The following is an 18,540-nucleotide window of genomic DNA, read 5'->3' as shown; positions in this document are numbered from 1 at the left end:
ACCGTGGAAACTTTTGTTTGATAGTCCAAGGTCAACACAATGGCATGGCTAGATTTGCCATTTAAAGTATTTGAAATTAGACTTCAATTGAACTTGACCCCGTCCTTGACCTTTGACCTTAAAAAATATAAACTCGTTCTTCCTCATACCAAGCTGCACCCACCCACCAAGTTTGAGCCCCGTATGAATTACGGTGGTCTCACATTAGCAGTCACAGACAGACAGACAGACAGATCTACAGACAGAGAATAGCGTATTATTATATAGACTAGGCGGTACCCATATTTGGCGGTTCTCGGCTGGGACCCACCCACCAAGTTTGAGCCCCGTGCGACTTACGACGGCCTCACATTAGCAGTCACAGACAGACAGACAGACAGACAAACAGATCTACAGAGAATAGCGTATTATTATATAGATGGAGAGGGAAAATGGAGAGGAAGGATTCCAATCGGTGCAATAGTATATGCTACGCTTTTATGTATTTGCTTGAACTTGTACATGTTGTATATGTCTTATGTCTTTAATATATTTTATAATGATGCTATTTTATATTTCATGCTGTGTTGAGTTGTGTTCTGTATTCTTGTGTTTATCCAGTGGCGTAACTAGGGGGGGCAACGCCTTAGGGGGCGCCAAATTGACCAATTCAGCATCAATTCTGCGCCCCTCCAAGCGATGAAAGTCAAAATTTTCGCGCGAATCTCAGCACAAAATCAATTGAAAGAACGGGGTAGAAAATGATGAATATCTCCCGTAAATGATTTCGTCTAAAGAAGCCAGATGTGGTTCCTTGCACTTGAATATATGTTTTGAATAGATATGATAGTCGTTAGCTAGCGTCTTGAGAAAGAAGCCTGTGTCTTGAACTCAAAAACTGACAGTAATTCTGATTTTATATGTGCCGACTATATAGCGCAGTGTATAGGCCAACCGTGGAGGTAGTCTAAAAGCAGATGACATATGGCGTACCATGGTCACTCACACACTAGCGAGGTCAGTCACCCATGGTCACCGGGCTATTGTCAGTAGCCTTAGTCAGATGTCCTTCGGCCCATTATGCGACTCAAAACTATTAAACAGGTCGGAACAAAATGGTCATGCGTGGCGGTGGATTCAACCTACCATGGCGATTTCTGCCATGAAAATATCGGGGCGATGACACTGTGCCCCGATCGCTACCAAGCCTAGTTACGCCACCGTGTTTATCTTTTATTTGACATGTTTGATGTGGAATATATAATACATGTAAACCAGCAATCATCGGAGCCATATAACATGATAAAGAAAGACATAAAGTACGATGTCAAATTTCGACTTTTCCAAATTTGACCGAGTGAAATATTTATACCATTGCATAAACATATACAGTTAAAATGGTCAATGTTTGTTTTATATAACGATACAAATCAAATGCTTTTCCAGTTGTTCGTTTAATAGTACAAACTATTCTACAACGGATCAAATGCCAACGGATCAATGCCATTATATAATACAAACCGTCGGTCGCAACACATAGTGGCGTATAGCCATTTTCCAAATTTTCCGTTTCACATAGTGGCGTATAGGTTTAGAGCTTGCTAATATCCTATAACAGTTATTCCTTGTTACTATTTAAGATACAGTTTAATAGTTTGAACCTTTAACTGAAATTTTAAATGGAATCGGGCCACTGAGAGATAACAGTGGAGGAGTATCGACTCTGTTACTAGTAGCATATCCTTCAAAAACGTTTTACTCAGAGACGTATTTTGTCCTTCACGTACGCCACTATGACTTGTGTTGCGACCGACGAAACTATTCGTTTTCTGAATCTGAATGCCTTTGAGTATTATATAAATTATAGATGAACAACTTTGCAAGCTTAAGAGGAGAAAGTAACTATAGGTATTACGTCTCAGCTGGTGCATACGACGAGACTACAAATGCATGCGACGACACTACAAATCCCAAGATGCGTTTGAAACATTCAACTACAGGAATTAAATGTGAGGGGGCAAACCAAATTGTCGGCCCCCATTTGTCATTTTTGTACCATTTTTAGTCATTTTAAGGACACTCTTTACCGTCCCCATTTTATCCCTGAAACTCCCCGGCTCCCCCTGTTGAACTAGCTACCTTAATCACAATCTTTTTCTTAATCAGAAGTTAACACAATCCGAGGAAATGATTTCGACTGACCGCTAAACTTTTTTGCCCCCCCCCCCTCCATTTTATACTAGATTTTCCCCAAATTTGGGTGTTTATCTGATTTTACAGGGATAAATGAAATAGAAGATTTGACAGCAGCGTAATTTGGAAGGGGAGGCACTGCGCCAGTGTCGAGGAGTTGAAAATAACCCTTTGCCAGCACCTGCACCAGTAGGTGCAGAAGCTGGATTTTGCCCTCATGGATTTATCTATGGGGGGGGGGGGGGGTCCCCCCAACCTACTCAAGTAGGGTGTAATAACATCTTGGGATGCAAATAACATCTTGCAATTGATTTGCACTTGGAGAGGAGATGGGTGCCACCAAGTGTAGTAATAGTAGTATCACCCGCAGCAACGACTATGATGAATAGAGACAAGTTAAGTATTTCCAAACGGTTACGGTTCGCTATCTCTAAGGTTCGCTATCTCTAAGGTTCGCTATCTCTAAGGCTCGTTATCACTAATTACGAAAAAGGTTCGCTATACCTAAGGTTCGATATCACTAATTTTGAAAAAGGTTCGGTATTTCTAAGGTTCGATATCACTAATTTTAAATGAGGTTCGCTATCTCTAATTTTAAATAAGGTCCGCTATCACTAATTTATTGAAGGTTCGCTATCTCTAAGGTTCGCTATCACTAATTTAAAATAAGGTCCGCTATCTCTAATTTTAACAATCCCGGTATCCCTAAGGTTCGCTATCTCTAATTTTAAATAAGGTCCGCTATCTATAAGGTTCGCTATCTCTAAGGTTCGCTATCTCTAAGGTTCGCTATCACTAATTTCAAATAATCACTAATTTCAAATAAGGTTCGCTATCTCTAATTTTAAATAAGGTTCGCTATCTCTAATTTCAAATAAGGTTCGCTATAGCGGTTCTTATTTAAAATTAGAGATAGCGGACCTTATTTGAAATTAGAGATAGCGGACCTTATTTAAAATTAGAGATAGTGGACCTTATTTAAGATTAGTGATAACGAACCTTAGGTATAGCGAACCTTAATCGAAATTAGTGATAACGAACCTTAGAGATAGCGAACCTTAATTAATTAGGGATAGCGAACCTGAAACAAAATTAGTGATAGCGAACCTTAGGTATAGCGGACCTTTATTGGAATTAGTGATAACGAACCTTAGAGATAGCGAACCTTCAATAAATTAGTGATAGCGGACCTTATTCAAAATTAGTGATAGCGAACCTTATTTTAAATTAGTGATAGCGAACCTAATTTATAATTAGTGATATCGAACCTTAGAACTAGCGAACCTTATTCTAAATTAGTGATATCGAACCTTAGAAGTAGCGGACCCTTTTTAGGTATAGCGAACCCTTTTCTCTATTAGAGATAGCGGGATTCTGATCTCCATAGACTTTACACGTTAGTGATAGCGAACCTTAGAGATAGCGAACCTTAGAGATAGCGGACCTTAGAGATAGCGGGATGTCACCTTCCAAACTGGATCGGTCGGGGCCCAGGTTAAAAACGACCGCGTCCCCATTTCCCAGGATGGGGTCGGAAAATGTGCTACTGGAGGAGAGAAAGATAATGGAACAATGAATGGAAATAGCAGTGTAGCCAAAGCCAAAATAAGAGTTGCCAGGAAAGATATTACAATTGGTACATGGAATGTGAGGACGCTCAATGCTCTAGGGAAAGTTGAACAACTTGATCATGAAATGAGGAGGTATAGATGGTCTGTGCCAGGCACACATTATGGTATAGTGGAGAGGACAAACGTCATGAGAGAGGTGTAGGTCTCTTGGTGCACCGAGACATAGTGAGATCAGTGCTGGAATGCAGGCCAATATCAAGCCGTATTATCATACTGAGGTTAGCAGGACAACCTTTCAACATCTCAATCATCCAGGCATATGCACCCACATGTACGGCATCAGATCAAGAAATGGACATGTTTTACCAGCAACTTCATGGCATAATGACAACAATTCCTAAGAAAGATGTCTTGCTCGTAATTGGTGACTGGAATACAAAAGTAGGACCAGATGCATATCCAACATGGCAGGGTACTGCTGGCAAATTTGGACTGGGAGTGACAAACGACAGGGGTCACAACCTGCTTGAGTTTGCAAAGTTTTACGACCTTGTCCTGGCCAATACCTTGCATCCACAGAAAGAATCAAGAAAAGCTACATGGCACTCACCAGATGGCAAAGTCCACAACATGATTGACTACATCATGATCAGCAAGCGTTTCCAATCAAGTGTGAACCTCGCCCAAGCAAGATCCTTTCCTGGCGCTGACATCGGAAGTGACCATGACTTGGTGATGACATAAGCATGATAAGTAAGAGTAAAACTGAAGAAGTTAAGGAAAGAGAAGTCACCTAGAGTTAAGTTTGATCTAGAAAAGCTCAAGGATCCTGACATTGTTATTATAGCAGCCAACTTGGATATCGAGAGTTTTAACAACCAGTTGAATGAAAACTTCACTGACACAGCACAAGAGGTGTTGGGCAAAGTAAGAAAGAAGAAGCAGGCATGAATGACAGATGATGTATTACAATTATGTGACAGGCGCAGGGAGATGAAGAAAAGGCGTTTCAAAGGTGACATCGACCATACCAATATTAACTACAGCAGAATTAACAGGGAAGTAAAGAAAGCAACTAAAGAAGCAAAAGAACAGTGGATCCATGATCAGTGTGATACAATCAACACCAATATGGAGCGTAACAACACTGCAGTAGCTTTTCAAACCGTTTGAGACCTTACAAAGAAGAAAGCTGGTAGAACAACAGTTATTGAGGACAAAGATGGACATCTTTTGACTGAGAAGAAGGAAATATCCAACAGATGGAAGGAATATTGTGAGGAACTCTACAACTATAACCTAACATCAGATCATAACCTGTTAAATAGGCTGAAGGCAATGGCAAACACAGAGCAAGAGGAAGATCCACCAATCCTCACCTCTGAGGTTGAAGAGGCCATAAGAAACATGAAAGATGGGAAGTCACCAGGTATTGATAATGTTCCGGCAGAGATGCTGAAAAGCGGTGGCCAAACAACAATCGAGGCTTACACAAAACTCTGCAATGAGGTATGGACATCAGGAATTTGGCCATCCCCATGGACACGATCGATCATCATTCCTCTCCCGACGAAGGGCAACCTTAAATCTTGCAACAACTACCGCACCATCAGTTTGATCAGTCATCCGAGCAAGATACTTCTCCGAATCATTCTTAATAGAATTCGACCTCAAGCAGAGAGAATCATAGCAGAAGAACAGGCAGGATTTAGAAAAGGGCACAGCACAGTGGAACAAATCTTCAATCTGAGAATTCTGAGTGAGAAATTCCGCACAGATCAAAGGCCACTTCTCTACAACTTCATTGATTTTAAAAAAGCATTTGACCGTGTTTGGCAAGAAGCAATGTTTGAAATCCTAAGAAAGTTCAACATCAGTAATGGAATTGTAAATGCAATTGAAGCATTGTACACTGCATTTTAAGAGTACTGTACTGCTAGGAGATGAAATCAGTGAGTGGTTTCGTACCCGAGTTGGAGTCCGGCAAGGTTGTTTACTGTCACCAACCATCTTTAACATCTTCCTTGAGTATATCATGATGGAAGCTCTTGATGGATTCGAGGAACAGTCAGTATCGGAGGGCGAAGGGTTACCAACTTGCGATTCGCTGATGATATTGACTTCTTGGCAGGACAACCTGAAGAACTAAGTGACCTCACAAGAAGGCTAGATGACAGTGCAAGGCGACTTGGCATGGAAATCAGCGCTGCAAAGAGCAAGGTCTTGAAGATGGGGTCTGATGGAATAGTAGAAGTTCATGTTGGAGGGGAAGAACTTGAAACAGTTACACAATTCAATACCTTGGTGCAACAATCACAGATGATGCCAAATCAGTACAAGAAATCAAAATCAGAATTGCTGTAGCGACATCATCACTAGCCAATCTGAAACCCATTGATTTGGAGAGACAACAACATCTCAATGGCAGCAAGAATGAGCCTCCTGAGAGCATTGGTAATTTCCGTCTTCTTGTATGGGTGTGAAACCTGGACGCTTAATGCCGAGATGGAAAAGAGGATTAACGCGTTTGAGATGAACTGCATTAGAAGGCTCCTCCAGGTCCACTACTCTCCGCATACTACCAACAATCAAGTAAGGGCAATGATGGAAAGTTTCATTGGAGAGCATGAACACCTGATCTTCATTGTGAAAAGAAGACAACTCCAGTGGTTTGGCCATGTGATCAGATGGAAGAACAGTCTAGCAAACACCATTCTGCAGGGAGGTACAGATGAGGTAAGGAAGAGAGGAAGACCAAAGAAGACGTGGATTGATAACATCAAAGACTGGACTGGATTGAACTTTGACCAGCTCATACGATCAGCTGAGGACAGAGAACTTCTGGAAATTATGCATCTCTAAAGCCATCACTACGTCGCCCCAACGGCCTCCTAGCTATGGGACATAGATAGATAGATAGATAATTTGGATCCGTGGCTATTATGATAGTACAAATGCGCGTGAACAGCGCAAAATATTTGGCAATATTGAAGATTAAATGCTCAAATATTGGGTTTTTTTTAATTATCCGGTGGCACTCAACTTTTTTTTGAAGTCAAATATACAAGATGACCCCCTGCCCCTTTTGAGTCACCCTCTGTTTTAGATGCGGCTACTCCGACCCCCTTTTTAGATGCGGCAACCCAATGACACCCTTTTTCTAGAAATGTATAAACACAATGCCACAAAACAATGCGGAAACTTTCAAATGATCTTATTTCAGCAAATTTGTATTGTAAATTTGGGAAATTTGAAACCAAAAATTTTGCTCCATTCTTTTCATAATATTTACCCGATGACCCCAAAATATTGTGACCCAATGGCCCCACATTTCATTTTGTTTGCACCCAATTACCCCCCCTTTTTTTTTTTTTTTAACAACGTTACTCAACTTCGCGACGACGCGACGGTAGTTACATACCCGTCACTTCTTAAGTTGAGTGCCCCATCTCCCGGGCAAAAAGTCATGGAAAATACAAATCACCACGCATGACTCGTGACACGAAAAACGGAAGTGAAGTTGCCTGTTGTGAAAAGGGCATGGTGTACATGTGAAAGAGTGGAACATTCATCGCGCAAATCGGGATATTATTATTATGGTAATTTCATTTTGAATCAGGGTTGATCAAATGTAACATGGTGAAAATGTCCCTCAGACCAGTCCGATTTTATTTACTTTTGAGCCTCGCATTTGTGTTTTCTGCTCTATGGACGCTGGTAAGTATAGGCCCATAAATTAATGTCAAAAAGTAGTAGCCATACTCTCTTCAATTGCCCGATTGAATATTCAATCAAAAGATTGAATTTTCAATCTCGCCGTCCCGAATTAAGGACAAATCGATTTCGACTGTATGTTCAGTCGGGTGATTTGAATTTTTTTTATAATCTTTTAGGGGCAAATCTTTTTCGATTGAAATTTCAGTAGAAAGGGTTGATTTTCATTGTTTTTCAATCTTTTGCCGTCCCAAATTAGGTACAAGTCCTTTCCAGTTGAAAAAAAGATTGAAAATTTTCACTCTAAAACAGTTTGAAATCTCATTCTAAACATATGCAGCACATGTCATTTGGCAGTACATTAGGTATAGGAGTAAAACTTGATTAGATAGTGAAATCAGTCTACGAAGAGAGTTAGAGTGAAAAAACCCATTTCAATCTACCGTATTTGGATTGATTGCTATCATCAATCGTAAAAAGATTGACATATTTCAATCGGCCAATTTAAGAGAGTATCCAGGTATAAAACTTACGTTTTACACTAAAGTTGCATTCAATAATACATGTGCAAAAAGTGCATTAGTAATTAGAGCAAAGAAGTCACCTTTATTTTAAATGCAGGTTAAACTTATAGTTTTCACTTCACTTATTAGTAGCCTTGTGTGAAATAATAAAGTAATTCGCCTTATCCGTTTCGTTTTTTGCTGAGAGTAGCAGATCACATATTTAATATGTCCATCCGTCCAAATTAATGTTAAACGTTGTCTTTACTACAAGTAGTAAAAGCAATGACTGATTTTCATGACACTTTATATGTAGGTATAGTGTTGGGGCAAGTATTTATCATTCTGTGACTTCAATAGCGCTTTGCATATTAAAAAGTATTAACAAATTCTACTAAAAGAATTTTTCCTTTTCTCTTTCTCTTATAGTATTTGTACTATTTTTGCACCACTGGAAACAACCTCAAATTGAAAGAAATTAACGTTATATGTACTGACGAAATCGTCAATTTATCTGCTTTTGACATTCTCAATTATCCTATACTCGATAAAGACAATATAACATCAGCAAATTTATCTACTTTTGACATCCTGAATCAACCCATACTCGGCGAATTCTTACGCATTCGTATCCAGACAAGATCTCAGACAAATTACCTTCAACGAAGAGGTGGCGATTTTTGGTTTGCCGTGCTGAAAGCTCTGAATACAACAGGAAGCTCTTCGTCGCCAATGGTAGATCACAAAAACGGCACATATATTGTGGATTTATACGTAGGATGGAGTGGAGAAGTTGCCGTGCATATAATATTGGTGCATCCTAGCATAGCGACTCAATTTCTTGATCGTGTCACAGACATTTCTGATTTTTCTCGATTATACTGGAATGGGACTTTCAGTAAAGATATACCAATAAGCAGTTGGATAAAGATACTGACGAAAAAGCAACATGCTACGTCTTTGTGTTATATGATGTATCACGGGCCTAATTCTTGGAAGGACAAATGTGCTTATACTAGTGAAAGAACACTGGGAAACAATACCGCTTGGGTTTGCGATAAACCTGATAATGGTCTAGCGTGCGACAATCTTGTTAGCTATACAACGAATGGACCTTTAATAGAAGAGACATTCAGAAATATATCATGTAAATCTGGCATTTTATGGCTTTTTGAAAGGTAAGCTTCATCAGTGATATTTTTTAAACATTATGTTGAATGCGTATTATTTTATTATTATTATTTTCATTACCCCTTTTTACCGACAGTGTCTCAAAACTATGGTATAGTATAATGTATGGTATATGGACTGGACATTTCTTCAGGATGTCTCAACATTGGCTCCCTCACCAATTAGTTTAATTAACTGAACGTCTTCAGCAAAAAAAAGGACACCAGTGCGATCACCGGGTCTGGGGATAGTGGACATCCTTGGAAGACGCGAATACAGCACTGCGTCCAGTCTGCTGTTTTCCGTTTTCACCTAAATGAACAACTCATCATAGTAGATATTATAGGGATCATCTTTCTGACGGAATATAGCATTCCAGAGCAAACTGTGCAAGATTGCATGGCATAGTATAGTACCACACGCATTTTTGTAGGGCCAGTCACGTTGTCACAAGGTAAGGAATCCGACTGGTTTCATGTGCATCAGGTCTACTTTCCTGGTGGTATATAAGAGAGTTTAACTCTGACAGGCTTGTAGGTCTTGTCGTGAAAGGTACAGTTTTTGTGGTCTTTTCATGCCCTTTTAGATGGTATTGTAGTCTCTTTTCTTATCACGGTTGACATACATAACTTTTTTTTTCTTCTTCTGTTTTTGTTCTAAGGAAATATTATCTTCAACGAGTCATCAATGGACCGACAATAATAAAGGTTCAAACAAGTATGTATTCATTATTTCTTATATTTGTAAGTTATTTGTTCATTTAAAGCAGAGCTTAAGGAAAGCTGGCTTTTAAGCTGTTTGGCTACTTATTGGCATAGTCATATAATTAAAAATGTGTTTTATTTTGTTTTGCGTTGCGTTGCTGGTCATAGTCTGTATTAAAGTTGTTCATAGTTTTGTTTTGTTTTGTGTTGTTTCTCTTTCTGTTTTGTTCTCTTTTCTTCTCTTTCGTTTTTGATTACATTAATATAACTCTCCACGCATTTATTTTGATTTCACAGATAATAATAGAGACTCTCAGCAGCTTCGAACTTCAACAGCTTCAAACATATCAGAAGAAGGACACACACAGATTACATTCACAAGGAACGTTTCGACGTCAGGAGTCATGACGACATCATGTAACAATCCTGGAATCGGCTACTGGTCTGGACAGAAATGGAACGCTTTATGTTGCACGACAAAACAATGGAATGATGTTACAGATGTTGGGGAATGTTTTAGAAACAAGAATATATATTTTCTAGGAGACTCAACAACACGGCAATGGTTTGTAACATTACTCCACCTCTTACGCGCAAAGTACTCTTCATCAAGCATATTACAAAGTTATAGACGTTATTGGAAAGAGTATAATTTCAATTTAACATTCCAATTTTATCCGCACCAAATGGGCAGTAGAGTCGTGCCAATCAAAAATGAGATATTTGAAGTCGATATGCTTGACAATTTACGTGATTCTCGATGCAACTACGTTGTAACCATCAGTCCATGGGCACATTTTGCCCAATGGTGGTTACCAGCCTATAGAGATAGAGTCCGATTAATTAGAGAAGCCATCCTAAGATTTAAACATCGTTGTCCAGACGCACCCGTCATCTTGAAAAGTCCACATGTACGCGACCACGGAACAGAGGCCTTGAAACAACTCATGTACAGTGATTATATCCTATTCAAGATCAAAACTATCATGGAAGAAATGTTGAATATTGATGGGGTTTATTATATTGACGTTTGGAACATGAACTTAGCATATCCTGCTAAAAAATCAGTACATATGCCGGAGACAGTTGTGAGACAAGAAGTAAATTTATTTATTTCGTACATTTGTCCTAATTTCAAATGATCGGTTTTATGGTATGGTCATAAAACTGGTAACAATTCAACCGAACAAAGTGAAAGGTGTACAGTAAAAAATAAATCTGTTGTGAAATATGTTAAAGATCTCATTTCTGAAGAAATTCGTTCTCTGTGGGACAACAAAGTGAAAACTCTGCTGGTCTAGGGCAAATTCCTTGAGCTACTTAAGATCCAGGAGTCTTCTCTGACATGGAAGCAAATGACCTATGATTTGCCTAGGGGAGTGTTAGTGTGTTACAGTTTGCTCTGAATACTTCCACCGCGATTATCTTACACTAGCCAATTTATGTAGTGTATGGCCGGCGTCAACGGTCCTTATTTAATAATAAGTGTCCTCTTTTTGGCAATAAGCTAACTCTGAGTCATAATTCTCAACTCCTGCCGGTATATGTTGAAGCAAGGAAGATATACTTGGAGACATGGTTCCGTGTCAATATCCTTTCTCTCCAACGTCTGCAAAGGTTCATGTAACATTATGCCTAAGGTCTATGTAGACCTCCCAGATCATCCTTGGCAAACAGTCACGACCATCCCTCAAGAAATTCTGCCTTCCTCTCAGCGTCCAGACCTGGTGATGTTTTGGCCAAATCTTAAGAAAATCTTTCTTATCGAGCTTACGGTTCCTTTAGAGCCCAACATTGTTAGCGCCCACATGAGGAAGGTAAACAAGTATGCCGGCGACCTTGAGTCCGATTTGAAAGACAAAGGGCTCACTGTTGACTTCCTTGCTATATCTTGCTCTGGCGGGAGTAGAGGACATATTTCACCTGAGAATTTGAAGGCGTTGAAACAGCTGACTAAAATGCCTCATTTAAATGTCTCCTTCAAAAACATCCGTGACCATCTCAGCAAAATTGCGCTTTGTACTTCTTTTAGCATAATTCTGTTCTAAATCTGGCAGGAACCAGATATTTTTAAATTGTAATCATGTTTTTGCCTTTTAGATGCTTTTCCACAGCTTCACATTGTATTTTAACCGAGTGCCTGGACATCAGATGCGTGTGTGGTTGCGGCCCGGGGTTGCGGCACGAGGGGGTTGAGTGCGTTTGATCCATCTTTTCTGCTTTCAAGTCTTTCGTGCTCTATCCTATGAATCGTCTTCGCGCTCCATGTACTAGTAATCATTATTTTTATTATTAACGGTATTTTATTAAATCACATATCGTGGCCAAATGGCCAAATTACATGTAAAATTATAAAGCAAATATGCATATTAAAACATTTAAAAGATTGAATACTTAAAGAAGTGTAAAAGACATTAAAAACAAATTGCACACAAAATATTAACTTGTACCAAATATCGCACATGTTTTGGAAAACATCAAAATATACTTAATTTCAAAAAATTACAAATATTATAACAGCTGCACCAGACCATAAAAACAGCATTCATGGCACTGAAGAACAATCCTAAGAGGAGATCAATGATTTAAAAGATCAACAAAATATGGGATAGGACTCAGCCGAAAGCGCTCGGTCCTGGCACGGAATTTGAAAAAATTGTGGGAATTACGCAACTTGCGACCATGGCTCTGAAGTCTGGTAGGAGGGATTAACGACTGTGTTCGTTCATTCTTAGGCAGCCCTTCAGCAAACCTACGACAGTGTTGCACTCTCCTATCAGACAGGGAGTCAAGTTTACAGCTGAGCAGCGCATCATGATATGAACTGTGTGATGTGCCCTGAGTAATTTAATTTAATTTAATTATTTAACTTTGTTTACAAGCTGAAAGTATTTCATGAGATGGGAAACCCCTTGTATTTTGGAATTCCCCAATTTATTGTAAACAAAGTCAGAGCTATGTTTGGAACTTGGAAAGCCCCAGTTCATTATTGCACCATCAGGAAAACCCCCCAGGAAGTGATGTAATGTGAATGTGTATAATTAATCTTGGGAAATCCCAAGATTGCAGCAATGTTGTGAAAATGTGATTGAAGTAATGGTTTATTAATAGATGATGGGTTTTTTGCATGAGTACTGATATAAAAAGCTGGAGGTTTTTGTTGGGACTTTACAGAATGCCGTGGGAGATTGAGAAACTCCACATGTGTGTGATGGAAAAAAAAAAAAAAAAAAGAAGTGCATTTTAACCAGTTTATATAGCCAATAATTGAGCTAATTTTAATACAGCAACGAAGAAGACAGCGAGCACACGAAAGTGCTCTTCCTCATCAAAGGATTAAAAGTTCTTCTGTCAAATTGCTGGAGTTTGCTGGGTTTGTGAAGGCCACGCATCTGTCAAAAAACAGCGGAGCTGTGTTAAAGAAACCTGTTCCCTGGAGAAAGAGTGATTGGTGAAAGAAACACCATTTTTGGAGAAAGCAGCGCAAGGAGATATATTTGTGGAGATAGCAGCGCAAAGGAGATTGGAGGAAGCATCATCATTTTCGTATGAGGATTTTATACGCAAGGATTTATAAATGCAAGTGTACTATGGACTTCGCTGATTTTCGCAGGACAAGTGAATAAGGATATATTACATCAGTCGTCCAGAACATTGCAAGAACTCTAGGATCCCCAACAAGAAGACAGCTGGTTAAGTACTGATATAGTAAAACTGTCATTGTGTGATTTTATTGTATATGCGATATTGTTATTATATGTACCAATCATACTCTGTTTTCAATTAAAGACTTAGATTTTGTTAGCTTAAACAAACAGTGTATTTGTGTTGTGCATTCGTGTGAGTTCGGGAAAAAGGTGATTTTGGCCTTGAGTCAAGTACGACTCGTAACAAAAATTGGGGGCTCGTCCGGGAAAATACACTGTAAAAAAGTTAACATTAATTTACTAAAGTCTTGAACGTGAAAGTACAGTATGGCAGAGTTTAAAGCAGAAGAGTTTCTTGAAACTATAAATTGGGAGAAGTTTGATGAGTTGAAGAAGCCTGATTTATTAGCATTTGCCAAACATTATAACTTGAAAGTAAAGCAAGCTACAAGAAAGCAAATAATCAAAAATGCATTGATTGATGTTTTGGTCGGGGAGGACATTTTGATGAATCCTATTTGGCAGAGAAACTTGACGTAGAAACTGAAATTGGTGGGGACTCAGCATTTAAATTGAAAGAGTTGGAAATTCAATTAGAACTGAGGAAAATGGAAATGGACCAAAAGAAAATAGAAATGGACCAAAAAGAAAAACTGGAAATGATCAAGTTAGAGAATGAAAATAAAGAAAAACAAGAACGGCTAGACATTGAAAAACAAAAACTAGCAATGGAAGAGAAAGCACGCCAAGAAAAGATGGCGCTTGAGCATCACAAATTAGAAATGGAAGAAAAGGAAAAACTAGCAAAAATTCAAATGGAAGCACATTTGAAAGAAAAAGAAATTGAGTTTGAACAAGAGAAGTTGGCTAAGCTAGGTGACAAATACTCATCAAGTTTCTCCTCAAAGTCAAAGTCAGGCTTTGATGTTACAAAGTATGTAAAGCTTGTGCCTAAATTCAAAGAGAAAGAAGTTGACGAGTACTTTCAACATTTTGAAAAGGTAGCTACAAATTTGAAATGGCCTCCAGAGCATTGGACCCTACTGTTACAAAGTAGTTTTGTGGGGAAGGCCAGGGAAACTTACTCAGCTCTACCAATAGAGAAGTGTAATGATTATGAAGAAGTCAAACAGGCAGTTCTCAAGGCCTATGAACTGGTGCCTGAAGCATACAGACAAAAGTTCAGAGATTCAAGAAAGCAATCAGATCAAACCCATGTAGAATTTGCTAGAGTAAAAGAACAAATGTTTGACAGGTGGCTTGGTTCAAAAGAAGTCAAAGATGATTTCGGCCAACTTAAGCAATTGGTTCTTATAGAAGAGTTCAAGAAATGTGTCCACGTTGACATTAAAACCCATTTGGATGAAAGCGCTAGCAAAATTAAGACGCTAAATGAGGCGGCGACAATGGCGGACGACTATGGCTTAACTCACAAATTGAATGGGAGTAGATTTGGTCATAACAGAAGTTATTCAAACAGGTTCAGCCATAACCAACCTAGAATAAATCAGGGTGGTACACAAGAAGGGAGAACTCAGTCTAATTCACAGCATAGTGCTGGTGGTAGAGGGACCCCAGGGAGTTCAGGTAACAGAGCAAAATTTGGGACTGAATTTAAAGCCAAAGTAACTTGTACTCATTGTAAGAGACCAGGGCATACGATGACCCAGTGTTATTTCTTGAAAGGCAGACAAGACGCACAAAAACAGCAGCAAACTGCTAGTAATACTGTGGGATGTGCAGTGTCACTTGAGTCAAAGAAAAAAGTCAGTCAAATCAAGAAACAAGAATTCCCACACAAGGGAGGTGAGACAGACAAGGTGTGTGAAGAATTTGAACCATTTGTGTTAGAGGGAGTAGTATCACTTGGTGAGAATGGTAGTCCAAAGCCCATTAAGATTGTGCGAGATACGTGTTGTGCACGGTCTATGATTCTGGAAGGAACTTTGCCCTTTAATGAGGATAGTTCAGCAGGTAATGCTTTGATCCAGGGTATTGGGATGGAAATAATTAGTGTACCTCTCCACAAAGTTAACTTGACATCTGACTTGGTTTCTGGTCTGGTAACCATAGGAGTTAGACATGAATTGCCAGTCAAAGGAGTGTACATGTTCCTAGGAAATGATTTGGCAGGGGGGAAGGTGTTTCCTGACCCAATAGTTACAGATAAGCCCTGTTTACAGGATGATAATAGTGAGGAAGAGGAGATATTTCCTGCATGTGCAGTGACACGGGCAATGGGTAAGAGAGCCTCATTAGAAACAATTGAGGACAACCAAATTGATGACTTAGGCTACAATTTGGAAGACACATTTGTGTCACAGTTGAATGAGAAAGAAGATAAACTTCCTTCTCCAGGGGATAAGAAGACCCTCAAAATGACACAGCCTCTGAGCATGAACAAATTGGGGAAACCATGAGAGACCCATTAAGTCATGACAAGCTGATTCTGGAGCAACAAAATGACCCAGAACTCAAAGAGATCAATCAAAGGGCATTGACCCTAGAAGAAGCAGAACAAAATTCTGTTTGTTTTTACAAACAAGATGGTGTGCTAATGAGAAAATGGCGCCCCCTTGATGCACCTGCCGATGAAGAGTGGAAGGTAGTGCACCAAATTGTGGTACCAAAAGTCTACCACACTGAAGTTATTAACATAGCGCATGATAGTCCCATGGCAGGGCATTTGGGTGTTAAGAAAACTCATGAAAGAATTCTGAGACATTTCTGGTGGCCCACTCTCAGAAAAGATGTTTCTGAATATTGCAAAACATGTCACATATGCCAAGTAGTAGGGAAGCCAAATCAGAAAATACCTCCTGCAACATTAAAGCCAATTCCAGCCTTTGATGAACCATTTAGTAGGGTTATTATTGATTGTGTAGGGCCCCTACCAAAGACTAAGTCAGGTAATCAATACCTTCTGACAATTATGTGCGCGTCAACACGCTTTCCTGAAGCCATACCCTTGAGAAATATTAAAGCAGTGACTATAGTGAAAGCTTTAACCAAGTTCTTCACATTTGTGGGGCTCCCCAAGTCCATACAGTCAGACCAAGGATCAAACTTTACTTCTGGAGTATTTCAGCAGGTCATGTATCAATTAGGTATAGAACAGTATACCTCAAGTGCTTACCATCCAGAATCACAAGGTGCACTAGAAAGGTTCCACCAAACATTGAAAAACATGATCAGGACATACTGTTTGGAATTTCAGAGGGACTGGGATGAGGGAGTACACTTGTTGTTGTTTGCTGCTAGGGAAGCTGTTCAGGAAACTTTAGGATTTAGTCCTTTTGAGTTAGTGTTTGGACACACAGTGCGCGGGCCCTTAAAGTTGTTGAAAGAAAAGTGGCTCAATGAGAAATCAGATATCAATTTATTGGATTATGTCTCCAATTTTAAGCATAGGCTTAACAGAGCAACTGATATCGCCAAGGAAAACTTGAAACAGGGTCAGGCCAAAATGAAGCAATGGTATGATAAACATGCCAAAGAGAGAGTGTTCAAACCAGGTGACAAAGTTCTAGTACTGTTTCCAATTCCAGGACACCCATTACAAGCCAGATATCATGGCCCATGTGAAGTAGAGTCAAAAGTGGGTGAAGTAGATTATATTATCAAGACTCCTGGTAGACGCAAGAGCAGGCAGTTATGCCACATAAATATGCTCAAAGAGTATGTTGAAAGAAGTGACAGTGGCATTCCAAAACCTGTGTGTACAGTAAAATATGCTGATAATGTAGACAAACATGCCGATGTAGACAAAATCGCCAATGTAGACAAGAGTAAAGATGACAATTCTGATGTCACATATGACCAGGATAAAGAGCTAGAGCACAAAGAGTATAATGTAAAATTGAACAATTCTGATGTGCTCACTAATTTGGACTCAAAGTTAGGTCATCTTTCTCAAGATCAACAAAGTCAAATTGCAAATTTGATTCACAAATTTGACAATATATTTCCTGATACGCCAAGTAGAACAAATGCTGCATTTCATGATGTAGATGTTGGTGATACAAAACCAATCAAGCAGCATCCTTACAGAGTCAATCCATTGAAAATGGAACATCTCAAAAATGAGATCAATTATATGCTGAACAATGATATCATAGAACCAAGTAGTAGTGAATGGAGTTCACCGTGTATACTTGTTCCCAAGCCTGATGGTTCATACCGATTGGTCGCAGACATGAGAGCTGCAAATGTTCATTCAAAGACAGACTCGTACCCAATTCCAAGAATTGATGATTGCATAGACAAAATTGGGAATGCAAAATTTGTTAGCAAATTTGATCTTTTGAAAGGGTACTGGCAGGTTCCACTCACAGACCGTGCCAAAGAGATTTCTGCTTTTTGTACACCATTTGGTCTTTATCAATACAAAGTTATGCCATTTGGGTTGAAAAACGCACCCGCAACATTTCAGAGAATGGTAAATCAAATTGTGGCAGACATAGAGGGATGTGAAGCGTATGTAGATGATTTGATTGTTTACAGTCAAACTTGGGAACAACACATGGAACAACTCCATCAATTGTTTGAGAAGCTGTCTGAAGTACAGTTGACAGTCAATCTGGTAAAAAGTGAGTTTTGCCATGCCACAGTCACATACTTAGGATATGTTGTAGGTCAAGGTCAGGTGAAACCTATCAAAGCCAAAGTTGAAGCAATTGAGCAATACCCCACACCTGTAAACAAGAAGGCACTCATGAGATTTCTAGGAATGGTTGGCTATTATAGAAAGTTCTGTCCAAACTTTTCAGAGATAGCAAGTCCTTTGACTGATTTGTTGAAGAAAGATGCAAAATTCATTTGGTCAGAACAGTGTGAAAATGCTTTTCACAGAGTCAAATCTATACTCATGAGTTCACCAGTGCTTACTGCACCTGATTTTCAGAAGCAGTTCAAGTTGACTGTTGATGCCAGTGACATAGGCTGTGGAGGTGTTGTGATGCAAGAGGTGAAGATCAAATAGATCACCCCATTTGTTACTTTTCAAGGAAATTCAACAAGCACCAGAGAAATTACTCCACAATTGAGAAGGAGTGTTTAG

The 18,540-nt window shown here is 39.2% G+C and overlaps 2 protein-coding genes across 2 annotated transcripts; both read left to right on the top strand.

The window, feature by feature from the left end:
• Positions 1 to 3,881: 3,881 nt before the first annotated feature.
• Positions 3,882 to 4,487, top strand: LOC140152382 (craniofacial development protein 2-like). Its single transcript, XM_072174688.1, has one exon. It carries the CDS (start codon positions 3,882 to 3,884, stop codon positions 4,485 to 4,487), a length of 606 nt encoding a protein of 201 aa, XP_072030789.1.
• A 2,799-nt stretch (positions 4,488 to 7,286) lies between these two features.
• LOC140151968 (NXPE family member 3-like) lies at positions 7,287 to 12,258 on the top strand. The gene is made up of 4 exons (XM_072174270.1): positions 7,287 to 7,460; positions 8,390 to 9,138; positions 9,792 to 9,847; positions 10,132 to 12,258. The coding sequence occupies exons 1-4, from the start codon at positions 7,380 to 7,382 to the stop codon at positions 10,974 to 10,976; spliced, it is 1,731 nt and encodes a 576-aa protein (XP_072030371.1). The 5' UTR covers positions 7,287 to 7,379; the 3' UTR covers positions 10,977 to 12,258.
• The last annotated feature ends 6,282 nt before the right edge of the window (positions 12,259 to 18,540 follow it).

The sequence above is a fragment of the Amphiura filiformis genome, chromosome 5 (assembly GCF_039555335.1).
Source record: "Amphiura filiformis chromosome 5, Afil_fr2py, whole genome shotgun sequence".
Classification (NCBI taxonomy): domain Eukaryota; kingdom Metazoa; phylum Echinodermata; class Ophiuroidea; order Amphilepidida; family Amphiuridae; genus Amphiura; species Amphiura filiformis.
The sequence above is the reverse complement of the archived record's forward strand: the minus strand, read 5'-3'. Positions and strand labels throughout refer to the sequence as shown.